This window comes from Trichomycterus rosablanca, chromosome 9, assembly GCF_030014385.1.
Source record: "Trichomycterus rosablanca isolate fTriRos1 chromosome 9, fTriRos1.hap1, whole genome shotgun sequence".
Lineage (NCBI taxonomy): Eukaryota > Metazoa > Chordata > Actinopteri > Siluriformes > Trichomycteridae > Trichomycterus > Trichomycterus rosablanca.
Genome location: NC_085996.1, coordinates 2,892,095 through 2,908,899, shown reverse-complemented (window position 1 = coordinate 2,908,899; position 16,805 = coordinate 2,892,095). Strand labels below are relative to the sequence as shown.

General features: G+C 40.0%; 1 protein-coding gene across 6 annotated transcripts; it reads left to right on the top strand.

The window, feature by feature from the left end:
* Positions 1–1,818: 1,818 nt before the first annotated feature.
* LOC134320295 (uncharacterized) lies at positions 1,819–8,815 on the top strand. 6 transcript variants are annotated; one of them, XR_010013668.1, is made up of 6 exons: positions 1,819–1,971; positions 2,419–3,049; positions 3,130–3,795; positions 3,876–4,085; positions 7,737–7,992; positions 8,391–8,815. XR_010013668.1 is itself a non-coding variant. In XM_063001636.1 (4 exons), exons 2-4 carry the CDS (start codon positions 2,419–2,421, stop codon positions 4,001–4,003), a joined length of 1,425 nt encoding a protein of 474 aa, XP_062857706.1. In that variant the 5' UTR covers positions 1,819–1,971; the 3' UTR covers positions 4,004–5,825. The 6 variants fall into 6 exon arrangements, 1 of the variants encoding a protein (XP_062857706.1); XR_010013667.1 differs by having other exon boundaries at positions 8,226–8,815; XR_010013666.1 differs by having other exon boundaries at positions 8,116–8,815.
* The last annotated feature ends 7,990 nt before the right edge of the window (positions 8,816–16,805 follow it).

Sequence of the window (16,805 nt, the reverse complement as noted above, 5' to 3'; positions counted from 1 at the left end):
TTTCAGGGTGTTAGCAATCTTCTTATAGCCCAGGCCATCTTTGTGGAGAGCAACAATTCTATTTCTCACATCCTCAGAGAGTTCTTTGCCATGAGGTGCCATGTTGAATATCCAGTGGCCAGTATGAGAGAATTGTACCCAAAACACCAAATTTAACAGCCCTGCTCCCCATTTACACCTGGGACCTTGACACATGACACCAGGGAGGGACAACGACACATTTGGGCACAATTTGGACATGTTCACTGTGGGGTGTACTCACTTATGTTGCCAGCTATTTAGACATTAATGGCTGTGTGTTGAGTTATTTTCAGAAGACAGTAAATCTACACTGCTATACAAGCTGTACACTGACTACTCTAAGTTATATCCAAGTTTCATGTCTATAGTGTTGTCCCATGAAAAGATATAATGAAATATTTGCAGAAATGTGAGGGGTGTACTCACTTTTGTGATACACTGTATATATATTAACCTGTATTATGGATGCAATGAAAGTACCTGTTTTTATATTCCAACCTGTAAAATGAGTAACGTGGCTCCTGCCTTACAAAAAAAAACCGAAGTTTGTAAACCAAACGTCACCATTTTTACTAGATTTTTGTCATCAGCGTTTTATCATTGTGAAAAGCTGAAAGAAAATTAAACATAAAACTGGACGTGACGTGAGACGATGTGAAGATGTTCGAGGTTAAAGCTGCAGTGTGGAACTCGTTCATTATTTAATACATTTTATACCCAGGTCACCGATGGTTACCGGATGACGGAACAGCTGACGCTACAGGTTAAACATTACAATCAGCAATAGTGCTAGTGCTATTAGATCCATGTTTATATTTTACCGTCACCCCACTTCGTTCAGACGGAGGGATTTAATGGAGGTGAATAAAAGCGGTTGTTGTGAGGAACTGACTGCAGCATCGGTGAGGGTTTAACACAGGAAAGAACTCTTATAAACCTGGAACATTAAAGTGTTAAAAGATTTTATATTAAAAATTAAATTAATTATACTTAAACAATCTGATCACAACAGAGCTGTTTTCTTTTCAGCAGTAAACAACAGGTAAAAGTTTCCTACATTTCACCCAATGAATTGGACCCACTGCGACCCTGACCAGGATTAAGCACTGGTGAAACAGACAGTGAATAAATAAATGAAAAATAAAAGAAATCTAGATGCAGCATTTTTTCCTCCATCAATCACTTGCAGTTGCGCTTTTCTTCCACAGGGGGTCTCCAACTCTCCAAATCCTGAAGAGTTCCACACTGCAGCTTTAAACCTCCTGAACAGACTCACTGATGTTTACGCTGTTTATTTATTTATTTGTTCGTTTAAAAGCTGCAATATGTCACTTTTTTGTTAAAATAAAGTCAGTTGCATTTATAAGAGTGGGAGGAATCACGTCTCTGTGTGAGATTTCTGCAGGACGGTTCTGATCTAAGATTTGCTCAAATATCCTTTAGTTTTATTTTGTTTATTGAATTATAATATAAAATAGTTTTAGATAAAACATAAACAGTGCATTTTACTCTGTACATTCTCAGAATTCGCAGCATTTGCAACTTTAACTAAATTCCACAGAAGCTTTATAAAACGTGACATGCAGGAGTTTAAACCTACACTCAGTGTTGAGGTGTGAGATGTACAGAGCTGAATGATCACTGGAACCAGTTACTGATCTTAGTTTAAAACTTCATGATGATTTAAGCCGCTTTAAAACCAATTATTACAATAATACATAATACTTTTAAACCGTTATTTTAAACTCATCACGTGACTTGGCAGCGGTGCGGTGACGCGACACACCTGCGCTGAGCGGCTGCTTCACCTACTGTGACGTCACATGATTCCTGATCGCGGTGCTGCAGGTCCTTCAGGAGGAGGGAGAGAGTTCATCATTTTACTTCTGCACCCAGAGAAGCAACAAGCAACAGAGAGAGAGAGAGAGAGAGAGAGAGAGAGAGAGAGAGGTGAGAACAAACAACCATCTGATTTTATTTAATGTCTAATCTAATATCTCATTTCATCTGATCTCATATAATCTCATCATATTTCATCTAAAATAATCTAATATCTCATTTCATCTCATTTTATTTAATCTGATCTCATGTAATCTTAAAATATCTGATCTAAAATAATCTAATATCTCATTTCATCTGATCTAATGAACATTTGACAGTTTCAGCTCTTATCTGAATGTAATAAATGAGACGTTTCAGGACGTTTTAGTATTTGTATATGAAATAAAAAAGAATAAATAATAAAAACTGATCCACAACATCACCAGTGTTGTGAATTCATTTCAGACTCGATATTTAATCAGTTCAAAAGAATTTTGCAGCATTAATAACAGAAATGATTTGAAATGAATTTTTAATAAAAGAACTGAATTAAATTTCTTCTCCTGGGTGAATCAGATGGAGATCCAGAGAGAATCCACACCGACGCCTGAGGACGACGACATGGAGATCATCACCATCTACATTAACAGAGAATTCATGAAGCAGGTCCAGGACTCGCCGGGGAGCGCCAACGTCCGTCTGTCCGATAGTGTGGACGAGAAGGTTGGGGTCACTAAGTCCACCATCAGCGTCATGTCAGAGGAGCTTAATGTGGCCTCCTCCCTGCTGACCGACTCCGTCCTGGATGAGGACGAGGTGACCAACGTCCCCCAAATTAAGGACGAGAAGGTTGGGGACGCTGAGTCCACCATCAGCATCATGTCAAAGGAGCTTAATGTGGCCTCCTGTCAGCTGACCGACTCCGTCCTGGATAAGATCAAGGTGACCAACGTCCCCCAAAATAAGGACGAGAAGGTCGGGGGTGCTGAGTCCACCATCAGCATCATGTCAAAGGAGCTTAATGTGGCCTCCTGTCAGCGGACCAACTCTGTCCTGGACGAGATCAAGGACACTTTTGGTCAAAAGGAGAAGAGTGAGAAATCCACCATGACTGACCCGATACCAGAAATCGATCCAACCTGCAGGAAGATCCTGGTTCAGCCGGTAAAGAAGCTGCCCGCTGAAGCTCCAGCTAAAGAAGCAATCTGTGAGTAACGGCTCCACATCCAGTTCTTCATCAAACCATCATCACCAAACCGTGTTTCATTCTTCTTCTCTCATCCAAAGGCACTGCAGAAAAGATGAAGAAGAAGAAGAAGAAGGACCAGATCCTGGGATTCTTCAGAAGATCCTGGCAGACCACGAAGAGGATCTTCAACAAGAGATCAAACATGGAGATCGTTACCAAGCAGGTCCAGGACTCACTGGGGAGCACCTACGTCCACCTGCCCAATAGTGTGGAAGAGAAGGTTGGGGTCACTAAGTCCAGCATCAGCGTCATGTCAGAGGAGCTTAATGTGGCCTCCTCCCCGCTGACCGACTCTGTCCTGGATGAGGATGAGGTGACCAACGTCCCCCAAAATAAGGACGAGAAGGTTGGGGGCGCTGAGTCCACCATCAGCATCATGTCAGAAGAGCTTAATGTGGCCTCCTGTCAGCTGACCGACTCCGTCCTGGATAAGATCGAGGTGACCAACGTCCCTCAAAATAAGGACCAGAAGGTCAGGGGCCCTGAGTCCACCATCAGCATCATGTCAAAGGAGCTTAATGTGGCCTCCTGTCAGCAGACCAACTCTGTCCTGGACGAGATCAAGGATACTTTTGGTCAAAAGGAGAAGAGTGAGAAATCCACCATGACTGACCCGATACCAGAAATCGATCCAACCTGCAGGAAGATCCTGGTTCAGCCGGTAAAGAAGCTGCCCGCTGAAGCTCCAGCTAAAGAAGCAATCTGTGAGTAACGGCTCTACATCCAGTTCTTCATCAAACCATCATCACCAAACCGTGTTTCATTCTTCTTCTCTCATCCAAAGGCACCGCAGAAAAGATGAAGAAAAAGAAGAAGAAGAAGAAGGACCAGATCCTGGGATTCTTCAGAAGATCCTGGCAGACCATGAAGAGGATCTGCAACAAGAGATCAAACAAAGTTTCCCCCCTCTAATTTCCCCACAATCCCCCAAATGATATTCCCTCCTCAGCTATATAGCACATTCTCAGACAATTCTCCATGTAAGATCATTTTGGTGAGGAGCAGAAGATTCAGAACTTAAACCAGCTTTTTCACCTTCAGGACTTCAGCTTTTATCGACGTGAAAATGCCGTTCCCTTTACCATCCGCCTGGCACTGCTGCGTTCTGCCCCATGTTGGTCCCTACAGACCTGGACCGGTCCATCTTGTTCCCTCTTGCTCCCTCTTGCTTCTTGGCTGAGAGCTTCGTGGTTGAGAGCTCCGGTGTACCGGAATGTTCTCCGGTGCTCTTAGGGTCGGGGTTGTCTTAAACTTCTCTGTGCAGGATACGATCGCTGTTCCACAGACTTGGTTCCATCTTGGTACCAGAAGTCCTCATGATACCAGAGTCTGTGGTTCCTGGTAGAGATGGGAGGATCGATCGGCTATGTATCGAAATCGGCCGATTTTTTATCAAAATATGCGATCGGCCGATATTTCCTAAATTCAGCAGATCCGATCGTGTGATATACAAACATCATCTCCATGTTAAGCTTAACAGCTCAGTGGATTGATCCAGACATTGAGCTACAAAGCTCCAACCATCGTATCACCATTCAACAAACATCGCACTTTACAACCTAAAATAACATAATTAACGTTGTGCATCATACATACGATGGAATTTTGCCGATTGAAATATTTACTTTAAAAAGATAATTCAACCCGACCCCATCTAAGTCAATTCTATGAGCACATTATATGAACTCGTGGTTCACTTTGGTAAATCGTAAGCGGTTCTTGCTTTTGATGTAGATGAGAGCAGAAAACGTTACAGAGCCAATCGGAGGCAAAAGTTTATTAGTTACTAAGTTGGTTAGTTCAGGATCATTTGCAGTGACTGACAGAAAACTTTTAGCTCCACAGACAGAACGACTCTGACTCGGTTACCGCTCTGTGGTAATAGCGGTTTAATGAAGCTTTTTAATGTAAGAGAGTCACACAGAATGTTCTGTAGTAGCTGGTGTTTATTTAAAACCACGACATTAATTAATTAATTAATTAACACGGAGAGATAACTGAGAAGAGAAACGCTTCGCATAAAATGAATCGACTCGTGAATCACTTATATCAATACTGCGAACAGATCGTCTCTCTTAAAGACACACACACACACACACACACGTGGCAGCATTTGGCACCGGTTTATCTTCACTGTTTCCCTATTTCAAGTTTTTTTCAGACTGAACTGGATAACATTAAACCTGCGTGTGTGGTCAGTTAGACTAATGAAATATGTCTCCTGTGGGTGAAAAAATAAATTGCTTTAGTTTAAAAAGTAAACCCCCCGTCAACCCCCCCCCCCAATCCGAATCGGCTATCGGCCTATCACCCTCAAAGAAGATTAGAGATCGAAATCGGTGCCAAAAACCCTGATCGGTACATCTCTAGTTCCGGGTGCTTCTGAGAACTGTTGGTTGCTCGTGGTGGTGGTGTTGGATTTCAGAAGGAATTCTGGGACTTTGTGAGCTGAGCTTGATCATCTTAGATGTTGGGCTCCCCCAGTACCAGGATTCTGGCTTCAACACCTCAAGTGTTGGATTTCTGAAGGAATTCTGGGACTTTGTGAGCTGAGCTTCATCTTCTTAGATGTTGGGCTCCTCCAGTACCAGGATTCTGGCTTCAACACCTCAAGTGTGGGATTTCTGAAGGAATTCTGGGACTTTGTAAGCTGAGCTTCATCTTCTTAGATGTTGGGCTCCTCCAGTACCAGGATTCTGGCTTAAACACCTCAAGTGTTGGATTTCTGAAGGAATTCTGGGACTTTGTGAGCTGAGCTTGATCATCTTAGATGTTGGGCTCCTCCAGTACCAGGATTCTGGCTTCAACACCTCAAGTGTTGGATTTCTGAAGGAATTCTGGGACTTTGTGAGCTGAGCTTGATCATCTTAGATGTTGGGCTCCTCCAGTACCAGGATTCTGGCTTCAACACCTCAAGTGTTGGCTTTCTGAAGGAATTCTGGGACTTTGTGAGCTGAGCTTGATCATCTTAGATGTTGGGCTCCTCCAGTACCAGGATTCTGGCTTCAACACCTCAAGTGTTGGATTTCTGAAGGAATTCTGGCACTTTGTGAGCTGAGCTTGATCATCTTAGATGTTGGGCTCCTCCAGTACCAGGATTCTGGCTTCAACACCTCAAGTGTTGGCTTTCTGAAGGAATTCTGGGACTTTGTGAGCTGAGCTTGATCATCTTAGATGTTGGGCTCCTCCAGTACCAGGATTCTGGCTTCAACACCTCAAGTGTTGGATTTCTGAAAGAATTCTGGGACTTTGTGAGCTGAGCTTCATCTTGAGAGATGTTGGGCTCCTCCAGTACCAGGATTCTGGCTTCAACACTTCAAGTGTTGGATTTCTGAAGGAATTCTGGGACTTTGTGAGCTGAGCTTGATCATCTTAGATGTTGGGCTCCTCCAGTACCAGGATTCTGGCTTCAACACCTCAAGTGTTGGATTTCTGAAGGAATTCTGGAACTTTGTGAGCTGAGCTTGATCATCTTAGATGTTGGGCTCCTCCAGTACCAGGATTCTGGCTTCAACACCTCAAGTGTTGGATTTCTGAAGGAATTCTGGGACTTTGTGAGCTGAGCTTCATCTTCTTACATGTTGGGCTCCTCCAGTACCAGGATTCTGGCTTCAACACCTCAAGTGTTGGATTTCTGAAGGAATTCTGGGACTTTGTGAGCTGAGCTTGATCATCTTAGATGTTGGGCTCCTCCAGTACCAGGATTCTGGCTTCAACACCTCAAGTGTTGGATTTCTGAAGGAATTCTGGGACTTTGTGAGCTGAGCTTGATCATCTTAGATGTTGGGCTCCTCCAGTACCAGGATTCTGGCTTCAACACCTCGTGTTGGATTTCTGAAGGAATTCTGGGACTTTGTGAGCTGAGCTTCATCTTGAGAGATGTTGGGCTCCTCTAGTACCAGGATTCTGGCTTCACCACCCCATACAGAGCATCATCAGTTATCTCAGCATCGTCATATTCTTGATGTACCTGCTCAGCATGTCTTCTACCCTGTGGAACTCTTAGATCTGGAAAATTAAATCATTTCCTCTTGGGGGCAGAACAGAGCTCCGTAGCAAATAAAGCCGAAGACGTGACGCCCGCTCCTTACCCAGGTTCTGAAACGAGATGTGGATCTAGCTGAGAACGTGAATATCTCCGGCCGGCTGCTTCCTTCTCTTCCCTTTCCCTTCTTCTCCATCAATAAAGCTGGTGTCAGATGAATGCTGGTTGTAGGAATCGTGTTTGTGATGAGATTTTACACACAATCATCTAGAGCAGGGGTATTCAACTAAAATTTAAAGGGGTCCAGTTAGAGAAAATTTCTTGAAGCGAAGGTCCGAAATGTTTAACTATATATATATATATAATGTAAATATATTGATATTTACATTTACATTTTCAGCATTTAGCAGACGCTTTTATCCAAAGCGACTTACACAATGAGCGGAACACAATGAGCAATTGAGTGTTAAGGGCCTTGCTCAGGGACCCAACAGTGGCAACTTGGTGGTGGCGGGGCTTGAACCGGCAACCTTCTGTTTATTAGTCCAGTACCTTAACCACTATAACATATATACAATATAGTATAATGTAGCCTAGTAGTTGTATCAACATCTGCATGTTATCAATAACTGTCAAATCAAATGTCTGTTTATTTATTAGGATTTTAACGTCATGTTTTACACTTTGGATACATTCATGACAGGAACGGTAGTTACTCATTACACGAGATTCATCAGGTCACAAGGTTATATCGAACACAGTCATGGACAATTTAGTATCTCCAATACACCTCACTTGCATGTTTTTGGACTGTGGGAGGAAACCGGAGCACCGAAGGAAACCCATGCGGACACGGGGAGAACATGCACACACAGAGAGGACCCGGACCGGACAATAAATTGTGTTCCAGTGGGAAGTAAGAACAGAAATGAGTCTCTCCATCATTAAATGCTGTAATTTCGCTGTACACGTTTCTTTTTTGGAGAGCGCCATTTGTCTCCTGTCTCACTCGTCTTTTTCTCAACTTTCTCCTGCACAGTTGTCTGTATCTCTCCCTTAATTTTTTCTACATTCGCTATCTTTCTTTTAATTTCCACCGTCTTTTCACATGTAACTCGCCTCTAACTCTCTCAACTGTCTGCACTGCAGTCGCAGTGTTTACCGGCTGGAATGCACAGACTTGATTGGCTGAGTGGTGTCAAGTGATTGGTTCTCATCCGCTAAACCGCTACCGTAAAGACTACAAAAGCTGCGCCGGTTAAAATAGAAGCGCTCCGTCAGGTTTCAAATCCTAACTTTCTGTTTTGGCTATAGGTCCGGGTCCGTATGGGACAGCTTCTGGGTCCGGACCCGGACCGTGGTCCGCCTGTTAGTGACCTCTGATCTAGAGAATCGAATCGAACCGTGAAGAAGCTCAGCAGAAGCTCAGCAGTGGATCCGAACCAACATTCACAACAGAGACTTTCATTCATACTGAGATTCTTCAGGTTTCTTTTAGGTTTTAATTCTTATAAAAAAAACAGAAGCTGGAAAAAGTCAAATAAACACAAAGAAACTAAAACATAAAAGAATGAAAAGATTTTCTAGTAAAGAGGTGTGTGTGTGTGTGTGTGTTTTCTGCCTTTTGCTCAATTAATCGGACCCACCACAACCCTGACCAGGATAAAGCAAACAGAATAAATATATTAAAATCACCTCCTGGTTTCTACACTCACTGTCCATGTTATCAGCTCCACTTACCATATAGAAGCACTTTGTAGTTCTAAAATTACTGACTGTAGTTTATTTGTTTCTACATGTTTTGTTACCCCCTTTCATGCTGTTCTTCAATGGTCAGGACCCCCACAGAGCAGGTATTAGATAGATAGATAGATAGATAGATAGATAGATAGATAGATAGATAGATAGATAGATAGATAGATAGATAGATAGATAGATAGATAGATAGATAGATAGATAGATAGATAGATAGATAGATAGATAGATAGACAGACAGATACTTTATTGATCCCGAAGGAAATTAGAGTCCCAGTAGCATTGTACATCAAATCAAATCAAATACACACTATAAAGAAAAAATACAACAATATAAATTCGAAAAAAGTACAAACACTTTGACAGATTGAATGTAACCTGAGTTTTACATATACTGCATAGCAGTGGCGGCTGCTGGTCTTTCAAAGAGGGGAAGCTCATTGTCGGCTTACATCATAAAATTTGTCAATTTATTTACACATAAATTCTGCCCTCTGTTCCTTTTACAAGAAAATGGCCTGAAATGGGTTACAGCAGTTTGTCTTTCGACTTCACTTGCAAAATCCGCGATGGGACTGAAGCTCCTAGTGATTAAGTGACTAATGAAGTGTATTGCTTTGGCAATACGAATGTCCCTATTTGTCATGCCAATAAAGCCTCTTCTGAGTTTGAGTTTGAGAAGTGACGGTGTAGCGCTCAAACTAGCTGTCAATCAAAACGGGATTCAGCGTTTCGACTGATCCTCCAATCATCTTGCAGAAGCTCAGCGTCCACACCCGCCCACAGCTCCATTCACCCCCAGAGACGCTCAGCGTCCGGGGGCGGGACAAAATCGAGGCATTTATCCAATGACCGGCGAGTTTCGAAGCAATGAAAAAAAAACCTCAACGCAGTCCCATAGAAGTGAAGAGACGCTCAGCTTCTGTGGGCAAATGCATCTATACGGGAATGTATGAGTTAAGTTAAGAAAATCGAGTCGATTTGTGATAATTAGCTGATTCTGAACGAACTCATCCTCGAGATATACGTATTCTAACGCATTTGTAGTCAATGAAATGTTAACACAACTGTACATATTTGACCATTTAATTTTGGACATTTTAGGGGAAGCTGAGCTTCCCTTGCAGTCTTAGAGAAATCGCCACTGCTGCATAGCTACAGAGCAGTTATAAATGATGAGGATGGATTGAACAAAATAACCAAATGGAATGGAATTAAAAGTAAAAGTGCAGGAAGGTGCAGTTCCAAGTATACAGTACACGGTCCAGATTAAATATAGATTAAATATTAAATATAAAGTGAAGTGATAAGTGACAAGTATTGCACATTGGATTGGGCCAATATAGCCATAACTACAGGGGTTGGACAAAATAACTGAAACACTTGGTTTTAGACCACAATAATTTATTAGTATGGTGTAGGGCCTCCTTTTGCGGCCAATACAGAGTCAATTGGTCTTGGAAATGACATATACAAGTCCTGCACAGTGGTCAGAGGGATTTTAAGCCATTCTTCTTGCAGGATAGTGGCCAGGTCACTACGTGATGCTGGTGGAGGAAAACGTTTCCTGACTCGCTTCTCCAAAACACCCCAAAGTGGCTCAATAATATTTAGATCTGGTGACTGTGCAGGCCATGGGAGATGTTCAACTTCACTTTCATGTTCATCAAACCAATCTTTCACCAGTCTTGCTGTGTGTATTGGTGCATTGTCATCCTGATACACGGCACCGCCATTGGATGCACATGGTCCTCCAGAATGGTTCGGTAGTCCTTGGCAGTGACGCGCCCATCTAGCACAAGTATTGGGCCAAGGGAATGCCATGATATGGCAGCCCAAACCATCACTGATCCACCCCCATGCTTCACTCTGGGCATGCAACAGTCTGGGTGGTACGCTTCTTTGGGGCTTCTCCACACCGTAACTCTCCCGGATGTGGGAAAAACAGTAAAGGTGGACTCATCAGAGAACAATACATATTTCACATTGTCCACAGCCCAAGATTTGCGCTCCTTGCACCATTGAAACCGACGTTTGGCATCGGCACGAGTGACCAAAGGTTTGGCTATATCAGCCCAGCCGTGTATATTGACCCTGTGGAGCTCCCGACGGACAGTTCTGGTGGAAACAGGAGAGTTGAGGTGCACATTTAATTCTGCCGTGATTTGGGCAGCCGTGGTTTTATGTTTTTTGGATACAATCCGGGTTAGCACCCGAACATCCCTTTCAGACAGCTTCCTCTTGCGTCCACAGTTAATCCTGTTGGATGTGGTTTGTCCTTCTTGGTGGTATGCTGACATTACCCTGGATACCGTGGCTCTTGATACATCACAAAGACTTGCTGTCTTGGTCACAGATGCGCCAGCAAGACGTGCACCAACAATTTGTCCTCTTTTGAACTCTGGTATGTCACCCATAATGTTGTGTGCATTGCAATATTTTGAGCAAAACTGTGCTCTTACCCTGCTAATTGAACCTTCACACTCTGCTCTTACTGGTGCAATGTGCAATTAATGAAGATTGGCCACCAGACTGGTCCAATTTAGCCATGAAACCTTTATTATGCGGTAATGCTGCACGGAATGTGTTTTAGATTTTGAAAATGTATGTGACAGAACTTCTCTTTTAAAATCCGTAATAAATGGTAGTTTTTTTTTAAAACGTTACTATTGTAAAACAAGCTAACGCTTGTGTAAATAGACTTTATATATATGAGATAACTTCATTAGTTAAATAATATTATAATTCTTTAGACGGTGTTGGTCAGTTTTCTCATTATAAAAGCCTTTATGGAGTCTCACTGTATATTCCTATGGTTTATTTTACTTTACAAATAACATTCTTTTTGACGTTTAGACGTTTTTTTCATCTAGTGCCATTGTTTGGCCTCTTGAGTGCTGTTCCAAAGGTTGTGCAATTGTGATGAGTAAATTTTTTTTTTCATTTTGAACAAAATCTTGGTGGTTGAACTGAGATTTTAATGTAAATGTAATGATTTAACACTTAAAAGTATATGTTTGAAATTTATATAAACAGACCACAAATGTGTTTCTCTAAATTGAAATGTGGATTAGATGTTAGATTTACTTGATTTCTATGAAGTAGTTAGTTTAAAAAAAAAAAAGTTTAAAATTATTTTAAATGAAATAATATAATTTATTTTGTACTTTATAGGTATCCTCCAACTTTGCTCTGAGTGCTGTGTCAAAGGCTCTTTAGTGGTGAGCATTATTATTCAAATGCATTTGTTGGTTTACTTGTTCCACAGCATGACTGATGCTATTCATCTTAAAAAATGTGCTAAAAGAATTGCAAGAATATAGATAATTTCTATTTTTTTAGATGCACATCATTGTTATGTACTTTTTTCCAACAGCCCTGAAGTGAGTCTTACTTTCTTTAAGGTTCTAATGTTCAATTTTTTGTTGAAACTGAGACAACAAAAAGGTCTTAGAATATTTTTATTTGTTACTTTTTATTTTATTTCAGATACCGAATTCACTACGAATTTGAAGATTCTAAGACAAGGGTTTTAGAATATTTTTATTTGTTTTATTTTATTTCAGATACCGAATTCACTACGAATTTGAAGATTCCAAGACAAGGTTTTGGAATAATTTAATAAGGTATCCGAATTTGTTACGAATTCGAAGATTTTAAGACAAGGTTTTGGAATAATTTATTCTCTGGACTGTGCAAACTAGAATTTGTGTAGGGTTCCGAATTCACTTAAGAATTCGAAGATTCTAAGACGAGGTTCCCAGGTTTATAGGAACCTGAAGATTCCGGAATATATAAATACATAGGTATTAGCTTAATGCATAGAAATTACGGTACTGTCCAGATACTAATGATAAAGGTGTGATGTTAATATTATTTATAATAGCGCTAAATGATTACTCTATTATTAATATTCTATAATTAATATTACTAATTACTAATACTATCAATCAAAATATAAAAGAGAAGGGGAGTGACTTAATTGAACAGTTTATTGAACTGGTGTGTTTGTGTGTCTGTGTTGTATGTGGCAACATATGTTTGATGAAGTAAGATGTAGGAGGAGTTAGATACTAGTGTTGCCTTTGTTGTTTGTGTTGTAATTGTGTGTTCTTGTACTAACATTTTTCATAAAATTTTAAATAAACTGTCCAGGTGAACTTAAGAAGTACAATGGGTAAAAGTAAAAGGAATTTAAAAGTTTGTGGAAAAACAAATACATGTTTAAATTAAGATTCTGTACACACATTAGTGTTATATTTATGTAAAAACTATGAAAAAAATGTTGTTTTACATTTTGCAAGGTGGGCAGAGAAAATGGGTTTTTAAGAAAAAGGTGGTTTTAGTAAAAGACAACTAAAAGAGTTCAAATTAAGTTAAAATAAAAGGAATGTGCAAGTAGGGAAAAGAAAAGACGGTATAAAAAAAGTGAAAATGAGAAGAAGGAACAGAGAAAGTGTAGGGACAAACTTAACCAAGTTATGTGTTAAGTAAAAGTTACAGGTTAAATCTCATCTGGACTCCTGCCCTGCCAGAAGGAGAAAGAACCAGGAAAAGAAACCAGCAGCAAATGGAGGAAATACAGGAGAAGCAATAGTGTCAGCTCCCCCAGCATTCTATCCTGAGGAGCCACAGAACCAAACTTCACCTCCCCGTTAACATTCAGCTGTTATCATCACAAGCAACACGTTCTGGCCTGCAGTTTTGGAAGCAGATGACAAACTCACCAGTGGGGGCAGACAAAATGGGAAAGGTGAATGTGATTCTTCAGTTGCTGTATACGGAGTTTTGGTCCAGCAAATATGATTTTGATCAACAGACTATGGACTATTGCTGATATCAGGGATGAAATGACACATATAACCATCCTGAGGAAAAGGCTCAAGAGGATGAGTGACGTAGACTGGAGTATGACAATGATGGAACGTACAGAGATGTGGTCAGAGGACTACTGGGAGGAATAAGAACTGTGTTTCCAGTAAAGATAACAGCTTGCATACAGGAGGACAAAGAGACTGTGCAGAATTATCCTGAACGACTGGAAAAGGTCCATAGTATTGATATTGGACTGCTGAAAAAACAAAAAAACAAACAAAAAAAAACTTCTTAAATGAACTGAACCAAGCAACAGAGACAGAGGAATAGGAAAATCATCATTTGCAAGTGCTGTGTGTTACACCTGTGGCAGAACAGGTCACATTGCAAAACAATACAGGATGGACTTACAAACGTTTATTGACAACATGGCCTGTTTTCAAATGTGGATTAACTGGACATTTTGCCAAAGACTGTGCACAAACTATACCTGGTTACAACAACTGAGGGCTGGAGTCCAGAGAAAGAGGCAACCTGATCAACAGATGAGTAGTCATACACCCACCCAATATTTTATTGTGATTATACCAATATGATACATACACCTAGGTATCTACTGGATAGCTAATAGCATGTATAGAGATTTCAGATTTTTAATAAACTTAGGAGCAACCTACTAATGTATTCATAAAACATAACATTCTACTCATATATGTTTTAGTAACAAAGAGTTTAAAAACATCAGTTCCTAATTTCTGCGATCTGTCCTATGAATCTTATGGGGAGCTATCTTATGTGTGCCTTTTGGAATTAAATTGGAAACAATGCCTGGAGGTATCACTATTTCTGTAAAAGACAGGGTCTGATCTCTTCTAAAGCTGGGAAAATTTTGCCAAAATTGTCCACTTAATTGTTCTGAATGGAAGTTGGTAGCTGATGTTTTGACACAAACAAATAATCATTAAACTTTTTGGTTAGGGAAAGAATTTTAGCTGGTGGGATTAGACTTAAATGTTTTGCATTGTACTGCTTATTTGCATAAAGGACCAGATTAAGTTTTTGAGCGCTCCTGGTTTATTGACCAGTGTACATCTAATTTTTGATGGAGATTTTTATTTTTCCTTTTCTGAATGGAAGTCAGTACTGTTTTTTCAGTAAAATTGAAGCGATGCATGGATAATTGTTTTTGACCGCGTTTGGAATAAGTTTGGCCAGTTTTGTGTTTAATGACTGTGATTCCACTAGCCACATTTTTTGATTACACCAAAGATAGGTCAGTGGAAAGATAAATATTATGTAAATTTGGAAAAAGGGGCTGCACCGGTGCAAATCAAACCAAAATTAGATTACAGATCATTCTTCATTCGTTGCTAAATGCTAACATTGTTTTCAAATAAAAAAAATAAAAAAATGATGCCCCAGAGAAACTTATCCCTAAGTGCAATAAACAGGCAGTAAATTTTGTTATCTCTGGAGCATCTGGGATCCCAAAATCTGTGAACTATTCTCAGCCAGGTGTCAAATGATAGCAAATGGTTTTTGATCTAGCTAAGGCCTTCTTTAACATTCCTTGGCACAAGCATAGTTAATTTTGAGTTGCATTTAGTTTTAATGGAAAATTCAGACACCTTTAAAAAAAAAAATTTTTTGGATGATGATTTTTTTTTCAGGGTAAAATGATATTTACATACTTGACATACTTTTCTGAGTATGTGCTCTTTTTGGTGCCATTGTGCTCTTTTTGGTGCCATATTTTTTATTTTTATGTTCTTGAGGCTCTGTTATGTGACATTGGACCTAAAAGCCCATAGTCATATTCAAAGGACACCTGAAGCTAAAAAAGTTGTTCAAGAAAGGTGGACCATGGTTTTTGTCCTTGTACAATTTCATGGTGATAACTTAGTAGTTTTAACTTTCTTTTTGTCTGCTGCAGAAAAGGCTGTAGTTATACCATGTGATCATGAGGGTTACTCATATCTAAACCCTGTTGGTGCTGAATGATGTTTTTGTTTTAACTAAAAGGAGAACTTTTCACTTATCAACTTAACAGTGATTGAATAAAAAACTACATTGTAGTCCCTAAAATAAACATTATTCTCATATGCCTTAATGTGCTTAATCCCACGCTCTTTTCACTAATTGCAGGAGATGGTGAACCTTGTGACTGTATTATTCTAATCTTATTTCTTCTAGGCCTGATTAGAATACTGAATTGGAGCTGTTTGTGGATAGAATTGCTTCCACGGATGCTGCAACAGACAGGAAACAAGTGGGCTTAGCTGAAATTTTAACACGTGATATTTTTATATCATTTGTCCCTCCTATCCAATTTATTGGCTCAAGCTGCTGAACTACAGGTTTTAATGACAGCTTATAGAAAGTGAAAGCAAAACTGCTTACGTGTTTATGAACTACGTGTTTCATAGGAATTGAACACAATTGTATTTGATGAGAGAGAGGTTTTTGACTAGTTTTGAAAAATGCCCACCATTACCTTGTTGCATAACTTGTGGATGCAGTTCTATGGCCCAAACAAATGACTGTTTGTAAATGTTAATGTTTTTTGTCCCAATTTCACAGGACAATGCCAGAGTTGACAGTGCTGACAAAGCAGCTGCACACCGCCACTGCTTACTAACAAACTATTAGTTTATAGGTCCAGATCACACCGGATTTTGATTTAACTAACATTCAATTTTGTGTTTTCCAACAGGAGAAATACATTCAGAGGGAAAACATGCCTTCCTAAATTACTTTACTGTACTATACCAAATTGACCCATGTGTAGGACCATGTGTCAGAGAGAAAAAAGGGGGAGGGAAACACCAATTAAACAATTTATGCAAAACTAAATTTGCCAAATGCAACAAAGGCTCTTAGTGCAGGACATCCTGTCTTTGATAAACCTTCTGAACTGAGATACCACTGTGTTTATCACCCAGCTATTAGAGGAGCTGTGGTTAGGGAAATGGGCACTGTTAAAAAAAAATATATATATAGATATAATAGTAATAATAATAAAATAAAATAAAATAGACTAAGTGCTGAAACTAACAAACAGAGGACAAAGGCCTTTTCAATAATTCTCATGCAGATGAGGATGAGATAAACACCGAAACATGGCTTTAGGCCTTTTGAAATTCTATTTGGATGACCCCT